Raw genomic sequence first — 18,519 nt, 5'->3', positions numbered from 1 at the left:
ATACTGTATGAGGATGTATTCTGATGGAAGTGGAAATCTTCAACATTAAGAAGATCCAACTCACTTCCAGTTGATCAATGATGGACAGAAACAACTACACCCAGAGAAGGAACACTGGGAATTGAGTGTAAACTGTTAGCATTTTTTGTTTTTCTCCCCAGGTTATTTTTACCTTCCGAATCCAATTCTTCCTTTGCAGCAGCAGCAACAACAACAACAACAACAACAAAATTCGGTTCTGCACATATATATTGTACCTAGGATATTCTATAACATATTTAATATGTATGGGAATGCCCGCCATCTAGGGGAGGGGGAGGAGGGAAGGAGGGGAAAATTCAGAACAGAAGGGAGTACAAGGGATAATATTGTAAAAAATTACCTATGCATATGTACTGTCAAAAAATATTATAATTATAAAATTAATTTTTAAAAAATTAAATATATATATATGGCCTCTAACAAGTCATTCAACTAATTCCTCAAAGTCTCAGATCCCTTGTCCACAAAATGGGGATATTCTTAATTGAACTACTGAAGTCATAGGGATCATTGTGAAGAACTGAGATAACTGCTTTATATGAGTTGTTTTTATTATTATTAATGCACTGTACAAGAAGACATGGATATATGGGTTGAAGTCTGCTCCACTGTTAGAAGCGTATACATCCATGAAATTACAGTCCTTGAAGCCTTATTATTTATCACTGCTGTTTTTACTGACTGAAATTGACTCTTTACCCGCAGTCCCAATCAGAATGCTACGTGCTGAACAAGATATGTTAAAAAATGCCAGCCAACCTCACTTCCCTCTAAGGATGAGAAAAAGCAAATAATGGATGGTGGGGGTAAGGGAGATGGAAATTCATAACATTTATTATTCATAAATTCATGCATTTATAATTCATAATGTAGGATTTAGAATAAAAGGAACTTAGAGATTAGCTAGCTGATCCCCCCTCCAGTTTTATATAAATGGAAACTGAAGAGCTTAAAGTTATTTGCCCAAGAAAGTAGGAAGCAGCAGGACTGGGATCTGAACCCAGCTCACCCAACTCCTCTCCTCTGCATATAAAGTTCTTCCCATTATGAAGTGAATTACTTAAAAATCAAAAAGCAAGGCAGCGTCAGAATGAAGACCAAAACCGAAGGTCCTGATTCCCAGGCTGCTGCTTATTCCTTAACAGACAGAAGAGCAAACACAGTAGAATGCAGACCAAGGAGAGGAAAGGAGGCTGCTCCCACTGAACCAGGACCTCCCATCACCTCTATCTCATTAGATCATACCTCTGCATTTTCAAAATTACCCCATCTATTAATTCATTTGGTCCAAATAAAAATTCTGTGAAATTGCCAAGGCAGGAATCCTTATCCTGGGATGAGAGATTTAGAGATGGAAGAAACCTTAGAGATCATCCAGTAAAATCCTCTCACCATGTGATAGGTGAGGAAACTGAGGTCAGTGGAATTAAATGATTTACTCAGCATGACATGGGTATGATAGCAGTACTAGGGTCTGAACTCGGATGTAGACCCTATGTCCCCTACGTAAGTTACCACAGTAGACGCAGCAAGTACTGGGCCCAGAATAAGGGAAAACCACAGTTCAAATTCAGCTTCAGACATTGTGTAATCCTGGACCAATCACTTAATCTTTGTCTGCATCAATTAATTCAACAGTAAAATGAAGATAGTAATTGCATCTACCTCCTGGAGTACATAATTGGAGTTTAATAAATGCTTGTTCCCTTCTTTCCCCTTCCTTTCCTCATTTCACAGGGGAGGAAAGGGAAACTAAGAGACAGAACGTGACCACAGTCACAGAGCTAGTTTGCTGGTGGATCCAGAACTAGAACAGAGGACTCCCAATTACTGGACTAGTCATTTTCCGACCAGCCCAACCAATCCACTCACCCCATGGAGGAAGGCAAGAACGATAAGGATGACTGAGAAGATGATGGCAATAGAGAGGAAGATGAGCAGGAGAGGGTAGTGTTGGCTCATGTGGTGGAACTGCTCATAGCGGGAATCTTTGCTCTTCCACTCCTCATCCTCATTGAGGAAGTATTTCCCCTTGGTGGGCATCCTTTCTCAACAAGGTGTCTACTTCATCCACTGTTCAAAAGGGGTTCTAGGAAGAAAAAAGGAGCCCTGCTGCCCCAGGCACATCAGTCTCAACTTGAGCCACAACCTGCAGCAGTTCCTAGGGACCAAGGACAAGAAGGCTGAGGAAAAGAAGTATGGTGCTTAACTGAGCTTGGAGGGAAGGGCTGAGGAGCCAGCACAGACCTCACTCCCCGCTACAGGCTGGAGGAGCATCTTTAATTGGTCTCAGGTACTTCTAACCATCTCTCCGGCAGGCTCCTGTTGTTCCAACTGAAGCTGCAGATGTCACTTGATAGATGTTAACAACTGCAAAAACAGAAGACAAAAAAGAGTTTAATTAGGCTGGGAGAGGGAGGAGGCTGAATCTTCTCACAGACCTTAATTCTGAAGTCAGACACAAGGTTTGGACATCTACAGAAGTGAAGTCACAATTCTTAGATATCCACAAACCATGGAATATATGTAGGTATATTCAGTGATAAAGACTACAATGAAACTCAATTTGAAACTCTCCACTTCACATATTGATTTAGAAAAACTGGGGCAGCTAGGTGGCGCAGTGGATAGAGCACCAGCCCTGAATTAAGGAGGACCGGAGTTCAAATCTGGCCTCAAACATTTAACACTTCCTAGCTGTGTGACCCTGGACAAGTCACTTAACCCCAGCCTCAGGGAAAAAAAAAAAAGAAAAAAGAAAAACCACAAATCTACGTTATTTATGTTGTATTATATTTTTTATTTATCTTGTTAAACAATTCATTTTAATCTAATTCCCAGCTAGTTATGAGTTTGATACCTCTAGGTAGAGGATCTTAGCTATGAAGTTCAACTTCCTTGGACAAAAATAAGGAAAATGCAGTGAAGAAAAAAAAATTCAGTGACAGAGGCTGGACTAAAACACAGGTTTCTAACTCCTAGGACACTGTTCTTCTGACCACACCAAGAGATAATGTTCTCTCCTTTCCATGGTCACATCTGGCTTTCTAGAAACTTAGCAAAAGTGTTTATGGTAATCACACCCTAGGTCTGGCTGTGGCATCTGAACTCATAGACAAAACATCACTTCTTGGCTCTCTTAAACCCACTCATCTTAAAGGTTCTTCCACTGAAGACTTCTCTGACCAATCTCATCCACACTGAATTAGAATTCTTTCCTAAACTTCCTCGGCCCTCTCAGTCCATACACACAGTTCAATATCTAATTACATACAATTCTGCATCTAAGTTTTATATCTATGTGGCAGGTGAAAGATGAAGTGCTTCAGGAAACAAAGATTTGATCTTCCAAGCTTATAGACTTATTAAGCAATGAATGTTAATTGTTCAACAACCCGTGACCAGACCTCCTCAATTTAGGCTAGACTTCACTGAATACAGAGAGACAGACTTTTATATATTAAAACAGTTAATCAAATAAGCCAAATTAATTTTTAAAAAACCAATACCATCTTAGAGAATCTGATCTCTAATGGGATGAAAGATTAGGCTCTTTCCAAGTTGGGAGGAACAGAATGAACAGGCGCAATCCCCTGAAATCAGGAAAGAAGGTGTCCCACTACCCCCTCTCCCAAATGTCTCTGAATAATCAAAGGAACATGGAAAGAGTAACTGACCAATTAGTATGAGGCCAGATTTCAGATAAGACACATGTGTTGCTTGAGATATACAATTGTGAGAAAATTCCTTCCATCAATCTTTGGATCTCACTGGGTTTTTGGTCAAGATAACCTCCGACCTCAGCTAAGTATCTCTGAGCTGCAGATAAAGATGTGTCAGCTCCCCAGTCACGCAGTGTTGGGATCAAACATGCAATAAGGTTTTCCCTCAATTTTTAAGATTGAGTAAAGTTTTCTCCCAAGACAGAAATTGGACTAGGCCTATAACTGCACAGAAAAGGAATCATGCTAGCTCTAGAACTGAGTCACAAGATGAAGATAGTGTACTTCACTCAATTCCCACAATGAGGATGACTGAGACGATGATGGCAATAGAGAGGAAGATGAGCAGAAGAGAGTAGTGTTGGCTCATATGGTCCCTTGCTGTCCTAATCTCTTCAACTCCTTCAATTGTTTTGTTTTTGTTTTGTTTTTTGTATTTTTGTTTTTCATTATTATTCTAGCACATCTAGGCCAGAATCTAGATCTTTTTCTCTCCAATTCAACTGTGAGTTCCTTGAAGGCAAGAGCCATAGTCTTTACGTACCACATACTATCATAGATCAAGACCTGGAGGGAACTTCAGATGCTTCCTAATTCAATCCTTTCACTACCCTGATGAGAAATCTAAAGCCCTAGAAAGTGAATGATTTTGCCAGTGGTAGGGCAGCTAGGTGGCGCAGTGGATAGAGCACCAGCTCTGAAGTCAGGAGAATCTGGATTCAAATCTGGTCTCAGAGGGGCGGAGCCAAGATGGCGGAGAAGGTACACGCTAATCATTATGTAAATCTTACTCTCATCAGAAGAGGCTCAAAGAGTAAATAATTATCATATTTGTTTTTCAGAGAATTCTCTCTCACCTCATTAAAAGGGGGGAGAGGAAAAGGGAAAAGGAAAAGGAGAATAAGGGAAGGGACGTGGGGAGAGGGATACTAAAAAAAAAAGGGGGGGAGGGCTGCGCGTCACAAGGGGGGTCTATAAATTAAATATTGGGGAAGGGGTTCAGGGGGGTCAAGGGAAAAAGCATAATCTGGGGATAATACGATGGCAGGAAATACAGAATTAGTAATTTTAACTGTAAATGTGAATGGGATGAACGCTCCCATCAAACGGAGACGGATAGCAGACTGGATCAAAAATCAGAACCCTACAATATGTTGTTTACAGGAAACACACTTAAAGCAGGGAGATACATATAGAGTAAAAGTAAAAGGTTGGAGCAGAATCTATTATGCTTCAGGTAAAGCCAAAAAAGCAGGGGTAGCTATCCTTATCTCAGATCAAGCAAAAGCAGAAGTAGATCTCGTTAAAAAAGATAAGGAAGGAAAATATATCCTGCTGAAAGGTAGCATAAATAATGAAGCCATATCAATACTAAACATATATACACCAAGTGGTATAGCATCTAACTTTCTAAAGGAAAAGTTAAGAAAGTTGCAAGAAGAAATAGACAGTAAAACTATAATAGTGGGAGATCTCAACCTTGCACTCTCAGATTTAGACAAATCAAACCACAAAACAAACAAGAAAGAAATTTAAAAAGTAAATAGAACATTAGAAAAACTAGGTATGATAGACTTTTGGAGAAAACTGAATGGCAATAGAAAGGAATATACTTTCTTCTCAGCAGTTCATGGATCCTATACAAAAATTGACCATATATTAGGACATAAAGATCTCAAAATTAAATGTAGGAAGGCAGAAATAATAAATGCCTTCTTCTCACACCACAATGCAATAAAAGCTACATTCAGTAAAAAGTTAGGGGTAAATAGACCAAAAAGTAATTGGAAACTGAATAATCTCATCTTAAAGAATGACTGGGTGAAAGAGCAAATTATAGAAACAATTAATAATTTCACCCAAGATAATGACAATGATGAGACATCATACCAAAATCTGTGGGATGCAGCTAAAGCAGTAATAAGAGGAAATTTTATATCTTTAGAGGCTTATTTGAAGAAAATAGAGAAAGAGAAGATTAACGAATTGGGCTTGCAACTTAAAAGGCTAGAAAAAGACCAAATTATAAACCCCCAACCAAAAACTAAACTTGAAATACAAAAATTAAAAGGAGAAATCAATAATATTGAAAGTAAATCTGCTCTCAGACACTTAACACTTCCTGGCTGTGTGACCCTGGGCAAGTCACTTAACCCCAATTGCCTCAGCAAAAAAATAATAATTGATTTTGCCAGTGGTCCTAGAGGCAGTCACTGGAAAAGGCTACATTTGAGCTTGGGTCCTCTAACCCCATTTTCACTTACTCTAGCACAGAGATAAAATGGACAGAGAATAGTTCAGTGGGTTATTATTGATTTAACTAATTGATTTACTTTGGGGAATTCTCAAGTACAACACCTTTTTAATCAGTTCCATTATTATAATACTGTAAGTCATTCTAAGATTTAATTTTTAGAGTAACTTAGACACTTATAGTCCTATAACTAAGAAGCCCCAGAGATGAATTTAAATCAAGAAGTCAACTTCTATTCAATTTAGGTTCTCTTTCCTGAGCACATAGTTGGGCTCAAGCCTAGGAGACACAAACATATAAGAAGCACTGCCTGCTCTCAAGGACTACCTGGCTCACCATCTTCATAGCTCCTGCCCTTATACTAAAGAGACTAGACTAATTTCCTTTCCTACCCCCCTCAAACCCATGCCTCTTATGAACTTTCCCACTTCTGTCAAGGGTGCCATCATCTCTCTCATCACCCAGATTCAAATGTTCAATGTCATCTTCAACTCACTTTATACAGAGAGCCATATTTTTGTGCATTAAACCAATTAATCAAATAAGCCCAAATAATTAAAAGAAAACAATACAACTTTAGGAAATTTGATTTCTAATAAGGAAAAAGAATAAGGACTTTCCAAGTTGGAAGGGACAGAGTGAACAGATGCAATCCCTTCACCTTATATATACAATTATCTCCCAAATCTTGTTGTTTTCTATCTCCGGAATATTTTTTCATCTGCCCCTTTTTTCTCACCCTGTTTCAGATCCTCATAACTTCTGAGTGAAAAAAATTAATTTGAAAAAAAAAAAAAGAAAAAGAAATTCTCTATAAGCATCTGCTCAAAATCTAACCCAGCAAAGCCTGATGACCTGGACTAACCAGCTAAGAATCTCAATAATGTCAGATGTCACTGAAAAGATTGTTCTTAGCCTCAGCTCTATGCTCACTCAGAACTAAGATTGGGCATCAGAGATTCCACTGCCACAATATGTCACCTTCCAGAGCTCAGGATCACAAAATTGGAGTTGGAAGGAACCTTTGAGATCCTCTGATCTTACAGAAGAAGAAACTGAGGTCCAGAAAATTAATCAATTAAACCAAGTCATATATGCAAGTCCTACCTCAAAATTGTTTTTCCCTTTCCTCTCTTGACCTTCTTCCATCAATACTCTAAAGAAAAAAAATTTTTTTTTAAATCAACTGCCCTTTCTTCCTCCTTTTCTTTTTTCCTGATTTACCCTCCCCCTCCCCAAATAAAATTCCAAATAGGGGGGAAAAGGAAAACACAGATTCAAAGGCACAATAATCAAAGTGTTTGCAAGTGCTGCTGAAACTGGCAGTTCAGCCCCTGGTCAAACACTCATCCTTCAGCATTCATGAAAAGGGCTTCCATAGCAACCAGGGTAAGAGGAGAAAAACTGCATTGAGAGATGAGTGACAGGGTTCTCCCAAATGACAAGCACTCTCAGAATGAAAGCTGGGAAAGGCCAGGAGAGAAAGCCACCTTCTTTTCCCTCTTCCCAGTCTATGGTACGGCCTAGAGTGGGGTGGAAGCAATGTAAGACTTAAGAAAGTTTGATAACATGAGCATAGCTTCTTCACTCCTCAATTACCATCTCCATGGTTGCCCTTGGCTCTTCTCCCAGGAATAATCCCCACCACACCCCTAACCCTGAGCTGGCAGCTAAGTCAGATTAGAAAGTGGAAAACATTTTTATTGCTGAGAAGGGGCATTTAACTACTCTCTGAACATACCTGGCTAACAATAGTGTCGCTGTCCAGAAATGATCATGAAAATACTTCTTAAGACCACTAGAGCTAGAAGGAACTTTACAGATTATCTGGACCAGCTTCCCACCCCATGAAAGAATTCTCCTGATATCATCTAGCCTTCCAATGACCAGGAGCTCACTATCAAAGGAGAAAGTCTAGATAGAATTCTGGTAGCTAGAAAGTTCTGGTTTAATTGTATTCTCCCCTATCCCACATACACACCACCCATTGTTCTTAGTGCTGTCCTTCACAATCACACAGAACCAGTTCGATTCTTTCTTGCACACAATTGCACCTCTGGTCTTTAAGGACAATCACCAGGTCTACTTCCCACCAATCCCAAGATCTTCCTTTCTCCATACTAACCATACCCACAGATGAAACCTGACCATGCTGGCTCCACTTTCTAGTTGGTCAGCATCCCTCAAAGGCATAGTGCCCGTGGGGTTCATTTGTACAACACTTTTAACTTTTCAGGGAGTTTTCACATCTGTGACCTCAATGGAGACTTACAACTGTTCTATGAGGCAAACAGTACAAGGACTAGATGGAGAAACTGAGGCACAAAGATTAAGTGGTCACAGATTCACAAACTGTCAAAGTTGGAAGAGAGCTTAGAGACCATTTATACTATTCCCTCTCATTTTCTGAGGGAAAGAATATGATTTATTCAGAGTCCCATAGGTAGTGTCGGAACCAACACTAGCATCTGGATTTTTTGACGTGCAGTCTTTAGCATCCTTTCTACCAGCCTTCTTTCTCTCAGAGTATACTATATATACAAGTAGATTGCAACCTCAGCTCAGAAACTCTAATTTGCCTGTGTGGGAACACGAGCTAGCATTCACACAGCTTTAAGATTTATGAAAGCATTGACATTCATTATCTCATATAAGTCTCCCATCATCTCTGGATTGTATCCTGCCCAGTTTACAAGGGAAGAAATTCAGCCTAAATGAAGTGACGTACCTTAATCACACCTTGTAAGTGATGGGCAGGGAATTCAAAGCCAAATCTCCAATAAATATGAATGATACATTCTTTCCCTTATGCTCCATAATCATAGTTGGTCTTTATGGAAACCATCCCCTCCTGTTTCTCCAGATGGCCAAAGCCATGTTCTGAAAAGATCTGAGACAGCTGGATTTGTACTAACCACTTCTGGATTCTCAATCAAACTGCCCTTTGCCTAAGAAGCTCCGGGGCCCTGTATAAGGCAGCAATCCTTTGGCCTGAAAGCCACAACTAAGTTGTGCAGCTAACTTGTTGCAAAGCAGAAAACCTAATCCACTCTAACAATACCCTACAAGATTTTTGCAGCAGCTCCCACCTACTAAGTATAGAACAATTTCAATTACTCAGTAGGGTTAGAGGGTCCTATCCCAGGTAGGTCACCAGGGAGCCCCCAAAGTGACAGTCTCACCAGGTTTGCAAATGTCACCATCACCCATCATCACAGAACTTTGTAGGGAGGGTTCTGGACCAGAGAAAACCAAAAGATACAGGTGGCGAGAAGAAACAACCAGGGAACAGGGATGTAGGGGGGGAAAGTTTCAAGTAGGTTTATAAGGCAATCTCCAGACAAATGTCAAGATGTCGGTCCCACAGAACATTCTCTCAGCAGGGCAAGGAACTCAGGAAAGCAAAATATAATCACCTGTCAGAAGCCAATTGGTAAGGAATCAGTAGGATCTCTCTAGAAAGTAAACCTGGCTCACTGTGGGCTGGCTGTCATCTCCACGCAGCATATGTTGCCAGGTTTCAACCCCATGGAAGAAAATGCTTTTCCCAGGTTAAAGCTCATCACCTCTAATCTCATCATACTACTGATAGCTGAAGACTGGGTCTCCTCTCCATTCTGATTAGAAGGCTACAGGGTGGAGTACCAAACTCCTCTCTCTCTCTCTCCTCTTTCCTTGTCACTTTTTCCCTTCTTCCCTCTCCTTATCTCTGTCCCTGTCCCTCTCTCTCTCCTTCCCCCTCTCCTTTCCTCCCTCCTTTTTCTCCCTCTCCCTCTCTCTCTCTTTCACATCTCCCCCAACCTTTCCTGCCTCCTTTTGCATCCTGCCTCCATTAATTTCTTGAGGGTGAGAGCCATCTTTCTTTTCATTAATTGTATCCTCCGTGCTTAACACATAATGCCTGTCACATAGTAAGTCCTCAATAAATGTTTACTGGATTGAGTCCAGCTGGGGAAAGATACTGAGTGATATCCAATCATTTGATATAAACCATTTTAATCACATTTCACTTCATGCATTTATAAAAACATAGCCCTTAAAACAAACCTTTCAGGGTTAGGTGTGTGCTACACCAATTAGAGAGCTCATTGTTACAGTTTTAGGATGAACATTCACACCTTGGAAAAGAGCAGCACCACAAATCAGGACTTGATTTACTGTTCTGTTAATTGTCAAGTCTTAATAAAGTGGTGGAGAACATATAAATGCAGCATAACAGTGTGTTTGGGATATAGTTTGTCTCTAGAGAGCCATTAGTAACTATTTGCCAGCACACTCCTATATAACATCCGTTAGAATTATAGAATCATCTAGGTGGCACAATGGTTAGGTCGCTGGGTCTAGAGTCTGGAAATTTTGCTGTTCTTTCATTTTCAGTCTGACTCTTCAAGAACCCCATTTTTTGAAGGGAGGAGTGGTTCTTGGCAAAGATACTGAAGTGGTTGGCTATTTCTTCCTCCAGCCCATTCCAGGTGCAGAACTGAGGCAAACAGGGTTAAGTGATCTGCCAGGAATACACTGCTAGTATCTGAAGTCAGATTTGAACTCATGAAGATGAGTCTTCCTTATTCCAAAGGTGGTGTTCTAGTCACCGTGCACCCAGCTTCCCCAGAGTCTGGGGAACCCGAGTTCAAATTAGGCTTCAAACATTTACTTTTGTGCTCCTGGGTCATTCATTTAGCCTCCATTTACCTTAACCCATTGGATTAGGAAACAACAAAACAATCCAGTATTTTTGCCAAGAAAGCCCACGGACAATAGTGGTATTGCTCTGGTCCACAAAGTCACAAAGAGTCAGATACTACTGAACAACGAGAACATAATGGTAAGCTTCCTGAGGGCAGGAATGTTTTGGGTTTTTGTCCCTTTCACCTAATATTAGTAAGAGTTCAATAATTTTTTTTTAATTTTAATAGGCACATACATTAGAGAACTTTTTTAAACAAACATTTTAAAGGCTTTTCAAATGTAATTCTCTCACTGGAGTTTTTTTAACCAACAAATTCCATTTATTCTCCTCCCTCCCAAAACCTGGCTATCAGTGGATGGGGAACAAAATCAAACCCTCAAGTCTCTGTCTCTAGAGGATGGAGGCTGCAGCCCAAAATCGGGGAAAGAAGAGATTAAGGATGTGATCAGGAGCCTGAGAGCAAGGCAGAATGGCTTTTTCATTCTCTTCACCTAACCAGCGTTTTCACAAGTAGAGTGCAGAGATGCACCAAAGCCACCCGTGCCATCGTGGGAGCTCACTGTGGGAACGAGATGAGAGCACAGAGAGCCACAATACTCTTCTCCTTTTAAGAAGACCAACGATATTCTAAGTGAGCCATGTCTTCTCCAAGTGGATTTAGGTGAAGCAGTTGCACAAAGTCAGCAGCCTCTTTGACAGTCACTGAAGCTGGGCAATGCCAGGACTGAAGATGGCCCAGAGGGCACGGTGCCCGACCAGAGATGGCTTCAGCTACCGTCCTGGCAAACTGCCCCCATCCACCCTTCCACCTGGGAAGGCCACTCCTGCTTCGCTCACTTCGGATCCTGGCCTGTTCACCTCCCTCAGCCTGCCCAGACTGGCCACTGCACCTGCTGCCGCTTCTTGGAGCCCCAGGTGAGAACTGGGCGAGCTAGGTGGACCTCGGAGGTGAAGGAGCAGCCCTCACACCACAGTCCCTCATCCATATACCTCCTAGCTGAGCTACAGATTAAAGAACAAAAGAGGGCAGAGAAATAAGGACTTTGAAGTTAGAGAACCTGAGTTCAAATCCCTCCTCTGACACTCCCAGTCATCCTGAGGAAGTTATTTATTCCTGAGCCTCAGTTTCCTTATCTGTAAAATAAAAGGGCAGAACTAATAGTCTCTGTCTTCTGGCTCTAAATATATGATCTCATACCACGACACACCTGACAGATTGGCTAAGATGACAGGAACAAATAATGATGAATGTTGGAGGGGATGTGGGAAAACTGGGACACTGATACATTGTTGGTGGAGTTGTGAAAGAATCCAGCCATTCTGGAGAGCAATTTGGAACTATGCCCAAAAAGTTATCAAACTGTGCATACCCTTTGACCCAGCATTGCTGCTATTGGGCTTATATCCCAAAGAAATACTAAAGAGCGGAAAGAGACCTGTATGTGCCAAAATGTTTGTGGCAGCTCTTTTTGTTGTAGCTAGAAACTGGAAGATGAATGGATGCCCATCAGTTGGAGAATGGTTGGGTAAATTATGGTATATGAAGATTATGGAATATTATTGCTCTGTAAGAAATGACCAACAGGAGGAATACAGAGAGGCTTGGAGAGACTTAAATCAACTGATACTAAGTGAAACGAGCAGAACTAGGAGATCATTATACACTTCAACAACAATACTGTATGAGGATGTATTCTGATGGAAGTGGATATCTTCAACATAAAGAAGATCCAACTCACTTCCAGTTGATCCATGATGGACAGAAACAACTACACCCAGAGAAGGAACACTGGGAAGTGAATGTAAACTGTTAGCACTACTGTCTATCTACCCAGGTTACTTACACCTTCAGAATCTAATAGTTAATGTGCAACAAGAAAATGGTATTTACACACATGTATTGTATCTAGGTTATATTGTAACACATGTAAAATGTATGGGATTACCTGTCATCGGGGGGAGGGAGGGGATAATTTGGAAAAATGAATACAAGGGATAATGTTATTAAAAAAATTACTCATGCATATATATACTGTCAAAAAATTTATAAATAAAAAAAAAAGAAGAAAAAATAAATAAATAAATAAATGAATGATCTCAGTGCACAGTCTATGAAAGTTAAATCAGGGAGGAATGGAGAATCCAAGTGCAGGGATCAGGTCAGAGAAGGCTGCAAGGAAATCACATTTAAACTAAGCCTTAAAACATGGGTAGAATTTTAATTAAACCCAGAAGTTTCAAGAAAAATCTGAGAACTCTCTTCTTAATCGATGCAAGTTCAGAATTGATTGGAGCCCAGGTCAAAGGTGAATGCCTCCCTGGGCTTCTCTGATCCCTCTAGCCAAATATGGGCTTTTCCTGTGTGATCTAGACTTGGAGCCGGAGGTCCTCCAAATGCATACTACTCTTCCCTATTACCTGTGCAGCCATGGACAAATATGATTGCATGATCTCTCCAGATCTAAGTTTCCTCATCTGTGAAATGAGCAGGTTAGACTAGATGGTTTCCAACTCTCCATCTGTGATCTCCTCCAACACGTAGTCTGAATCATATCCTGTCCTGTATTGTTCTCTAAGAGTTCCCTTATGTATTCATCTTGTCTTCCCCAAAAAATTATAATCCCTTTAAGGGCAAGGAGTAGGTCTGAGTCCTGGGGACAATGCCTAGCCCTGGGCTGGGCACACCAAAAGCTCTCAAGAATTTGCTGAGCTGATTCAAATTCAACCTGGCTACTCCCTCCACCAAAAAGCAGCTTTCTCAACAAAGAAGCCAACTGGGAATGCTTTTTCCTGGGTTCTGAGCCCTGTTTAGATGGAGAAGGAAACCATGGCAACACAGGTACGCAAGCCTGGCGAACCCAAACTGGCTCTTTTAGAGCTTATTTCGGAAGGAAAAATTAGGTTTTCTCATTCAAAACCTCAGCAAGCTTTTCCATGGTCATAATATACCTCAAAGTTCATCTTTTTAGTAAGAGAAAAAGGAAGTGGGGTCCTATGTATGATAAAAAACAAAGTTCTGGTCACTAGGATACACAGTCTCCCAACCGGGAAAGGGTCCCACTTCAGTCAGGATGGCCTGAAAAAAATGGCAGCTAGCTTTCAATTTCCTGCTTTATTATCCACAGTCCAGGCTGGATCTCTGGGACCAAAGAGACAATGAATAGGAAAGGGCTTAGAAACAACACAAGTTATCTATGCTGGAAAAAGAGGGAAATCAGAGACCTCCAGACCTCTGGTTCAATCTGTACAAAAAACTCCTGGTGTAGAAGCTCCCTCCACTACTGGAGATCGGCAACTTTACTGCTTGACAGACTTCAAAGAGTGATTTGCCCAAATATGTGTTATAGCCAATATATATTAGAGGCTTTCAGATTCCAAGGTCAGCCCTCCAGCCACTATATTATGCTGTGTCTCACATTAATAAGGCTACTTGTTTTTAAAGGCTTAACCTATCACAGTAGGAGCATAAACTATTAGACCTGGAAGGGATCATAGAGACAACAGAGTTAAGTCTCATTTTACAAAGAAGGAAACTGAGAAAGGAAGTGATTTCCCCAAAATAACATTAGTCAGTGATAGAAGTTAAAGATAAATTAGGGGGCTGGTTTGTGGCAGACACTGAAAAGGAACAGCTTACCCGTAGCTCCTTTCAGTTCCCATTTCCTATGGAATACTATTTTCAAATCTTTGCCTTCCCTTCTCCTTCTCCCATTCCTTCACCTCTAGGCCTGGGCCAGGGAGCATGGGGAAAAAAAATCCCACTGTAGTAGGGATGAATAGGTATGAGGATTAGGGGAATCACCCTCAAAAGGAAGATCTCTAGGATAATTCCCAAACTCTAAAATGCTGATATTATGAACCCAATACAAGGCAAGATGTGGTTCAGAACCAAAGTGAATGGTGCAGAGAATCACAGCTGCAGAGCCTCAGAGAGGGAGGACAAGGGGATAATATAGTGGAAGGATTTGGGCCCAAACAAGAGCACTACTAAGTCATAAAATTGGGCGGGGAGAGAGAAGAGGGAGAAGGAGATTTGAAAGAAAGTGTTTTGCCCTAATTGGCACCTGGCTCCTAGTTCCAAAAAGGGATTACAGGATTACTTCAGAGGTCATCTATTATGGCCCCTCATTTTACAAATCAGAGGAAATGGTCTGCCCAAAATTGGGATAGTAGGACACAGCAAAGTCAGGATTCAAACCCAGGTTTTCTGGTTCACAGCTCCAAAAGTTGAGCCTTCATACAATTCCCTGGTACCATACCCTAGTTCCTTCTAACTAGAGCCAGCAAGAGACAATAGCCTTTCTAAAGTACAAGAGAGACACTGAGTTCAACCATGATCATCCAGGCCCAATTCCAAGAAAGCCAGTGACTTCAGATTTTGGCCACCATTTCTGGCCATGTACCCATGTATCCAATTTCACAGATGTAAATTACCCCAAGCTCAGACTCAGTGCGTTGGCCAGGAAGATTGAGAATGGGTCTCACCTGCAGAGGTGAGCTTTCCCTCAGGCTTCCTTTTTAATTTTTTGGTTGTATCATCTCCACTATCTAGGCTCTCTCACTCAAGGATGGACTCTCTGAAATGTTTCCTTCCCTCTACCTTAGGATGTCAGCCTGTGAAAGGTCACCGAGGCAGGGGTCTCAGAGGTACCAGAGGCTGGCACATGGTTCACAGCTCCCAAAGACCAGCTTGGCACTTTACCCCAGTCCCTTCAAATTAGAATGAAGGTGCCAGAGCCGCTGAGGGAGAAGAGGGATTGTTCCCTCTAGTCTAACCCACACAGCTTCAGTCAGCTTCCCAAGGCCAGAGGAATGTGCCCCTCACTGAGGATCAGCCCAACTGTAGGAGTGGAGATAAAAGGACACTTTCCCTAGACATTTTCTCTGGAGAAAAAGCGAAAGCCTGCGCTGCTCCCCCTGCCGGGAGACTAAAGCTACTGTGTGGCCCTGGGGGCCAAAACTGGGAAGAATGGGGGAAGCAGATTGAGGCTGGGTTTATGGAGGGAAAAAGGGAAATCACCTAGAAGCGTCCAGACACAGGGGAAGGGCGCCTCTTGTCGGGTCTGGTGAAGGGGCAGGCTGGATCGCCCGGGCTTCCTTCTAAGCTCTGAGACAATGATGCTGTGTGAAGATAAGAAGCAGCATAGGGGTCAGCACCCAAATGAGTGGTCCAGAGAACAAGAGCTTGGGGACACTAGGGAAGGGATCCAATGGAAGGGAGAGCAAAGAAGCAGGAGCCAGACTGGGAGAGCTGGAGGAGCCCAGAGAGGTTCTGGGTCAGAACCAAAGGTCACTCTGCCTCCCTCAGGATCCATGTAGGCAAGAGATGAGGATCTCCCCACCCAGGCTTGTGAAACAGGAAGACCAGCTGCCCCAAAGAAGTGAGCACGTCCAGCCCACTTCATTTGTTTTTTCTTCTCCTCAGTTCTCTTTCAAACTTCTGCTTTCTTCAAACTTGAGATGAAGAAGGAAGTAGAAATGCTTCCTTCCCCAGGGGTGGAAAATCGAGTATTTCATTGCTGGCTTCAAGTGGTTCAGGAGAAAGAACAGTGGGCTGGAGCCTGAGGACCTGGCTTAGAACGCCTCCTCAACCACTTACCACCTCGGTGACCTGAATCTTTGTGGGGGTTCATTTTCCTCCTCTCTTAAATGGGGGGGGGTTGAACTATATAACTAAAATAAATATATTATTATATTAATAATTAATAAATTCTAATTATATTATATAATTTAGAGCTGGATCCCTGCCATCTATGTGATGCTAGAAATACTGGGTGAAGATAATGGAGGGACTTCAGGGGGAGAAGAAAATTCCTCAATCATGGTCTTTTGAGAAAACTGAACCTGGTAATTGGGAGGAACCTTTCTCTTTGAAAGCTGCCTTAAAATAAATTACTTCTCTCTGGGCCTCAGATTCCCCATCTGCAAAATAAAAGTCCTCAGGCTGGGAGATGGAATGGTTAGTGCTTCCCAGATGGGGCTATGACCTCTACCCTGCAGACTCCACTCCATGAGCCTCCTCAATTTTGCTGACCACAAGAGGAAACAGAAGTGCTAAAACAGCAGAACAGCTTTTGAAAGCTCTGAATTTCCATGGGGTGGTGGGAGAGGGAGTAGAGGGGGGCAATGGAAAAAGACATTTACATTTATCATAAGTGGCAACATCTGAGTGATGGTGCTTCCCAATCTTGGGGAAACTCAAGTATTTCAAGGACAAACCATATCTACTCAGACTTCTACTAATTAGGACCATTTGAAAGCAGGGAGGATGGCAATTCTAGCATTTCTTCCTTGTACCTTTTCCACCAGCTGGGTCCCATCGAGACAGCACATAGAGACTTAGAGAGAACTGCACCTAGAGTCAGAAAGACCTGAATTGAAATTCAGCCTCATGCACTTTGTGACCCAAAAATAATACATCTCTTTGCCTCAGTTTCCTCATGAATAATAATAGTAATAATAGTGATTACTATTAATAGTAAAAGTAAAAATAGTAATAATAATAGCACCTGAGTCTTTTGGAGGTTCAATTTCCTCCTCTCTTAAATGAGGAGGGTTGGACTATAAAACTAATATACACATATATTATATTAATTATAATATTATACATACAACATAATTTAGAGCTGGATCCCTGTCAGCTCTAAATCTATGATGCTAGAAATATGGGGTGAAGGCAGTGGAGGGGGGGAGATTTCAGGGTAGAAGGAATGTTATAAGGATCAAATGAGATCCTTACAGTTAGCATGATATCTGACACATAGTAGGTGCATAAATGTTAGCTATTATGATTAGCTCTTAGCTAGACTGGAAGCTCAGTTTTACTCTGGTTTCTCCACTGAACCTGACCTTACAAAGAGCAGCAGTTCAAACAATACTTGAAGACTGTTACTTTTCCTTTCTTGGAGCAAATCCCACACTTAGGTAATTGAAAAAGTGTCCCATGGTGGGTAAAGAGACAAGGATTCTTGTCCCAGATCAGCCCCTAGCATAGCAGTGTGACCTTGAAATAATCCCTTCCTTTCCTCTGAGTCTTAGTTCTCTCCTCTGCATAATGAAGTGATTCTGAACTGTTGCAGAGAGAAGCGAGCAGAAGCAGGGTAATAATTTAGGAAAACATTCTAAACACAAACAAATTAAAAAGATTTCACAACTCTGAACTGTGTAGTGACCAGTGATTCCAAAGGATTGCTGAGAAAGCGGGCTGCCCACCTAATGACAGAGAGGTGATGGATTCAAGATGTAGAAAGAAGATAGATATTTCTGGATATATCTAAAGCAGAAATTTGCTTTGCTTTCTCCCAATGAATGAGTGAAAATGAAAGAAAATAAATGTCAACTGAAATTTTAAATCTTAATTAAATTTTTAATAAAGTTATTGAGCCAGATAAGTCTCTACAATCCCTTTTAACTCTGAATTTTGAAATAACAAGAGAAGAGGATATGAAACATAGAAAAATTATACTTAATCTTGGCCAATAGGCCAAAAGAGATTTTGACATAGGCTGACTGTCCAAAGTGTGGCCCAAGAAGTAAGTTTAAAGGAAGACAACTTCTCTGTGGACTGGGAAGGCTCCATATGGAAGGTGTAACTACAGCTGAGTGAACCTTGAAAAGAAGGCAAGATTTCACCACCTCCCATTTGACTTCCCTTCACCATGCCCAATCTCCCTCTATGGCCTAGAACATCCTCTCTATCCATTTTAACCTGATAGGAATCATTACTCACGATATAAAACCCACATCTCTCACTATACTCCATGAAGCCCTTCTCTCCATGTATCTTCTCATAATACACATTGCATCTTTCT

General features: G+C 41.4%; 1 protein-coding gene across 10 annotated transcripts in view; it reads right to left on the bottom strand.

Annotated features, from left to right (window-relative positions):
- Positions 1–18,519, bottom strand: part of ADCY7 (adenylate cyclase 7) — a 102,652-nt gene that overhangs the window by 49,440 nt on the left and 34,693 nt on the right. For 6 of the 10 annotated variants that reach the window (XM_074293358.1, XM_074293357.1, XM_074293350.1 and 3 more), the window contains one exon: positions 1,915–2,412. In XM_074293358.1, the coding sequence (XP_074149459.1) occupies positions 1,915–2,085 (171 nt within the window). In that variant the 5' untranslated portion in view covers positions 2,086–2,412. Of the gene's footprint in view, positions 1–1,914; positions 2,413–7,125; positions 7,175–17,005; positions 17,026–18,519 lie in introns of those variants that run through there. The other 4 variants (XM_074293356.1, XM_074293352.1, XM_074293355.1 and 1 more) reach the window with 4 other exon arrangements.

The sequence above is a fragment of the Sminthopsis crassicaudata genome, chromosome 2 (genome assembly GCF_048593235.1).
Source record: "Sminthopsis crassicaudata isolate SCR6 chromosome 2, ASM4859323v1, whole genome shotgun sequence".
NCBI classification, from domain to species: Eukaryota; Metazoa; Chordata; class Mammalia; order Dasyuromorphia; family Dasyuridae; genus Sminthopsis; species Sminthopsis crassicaudata.
Note: the sequence above shows the minus strand (reverse complement) of the source record. Positions and strands in the feature narration are given on the sequence as shown.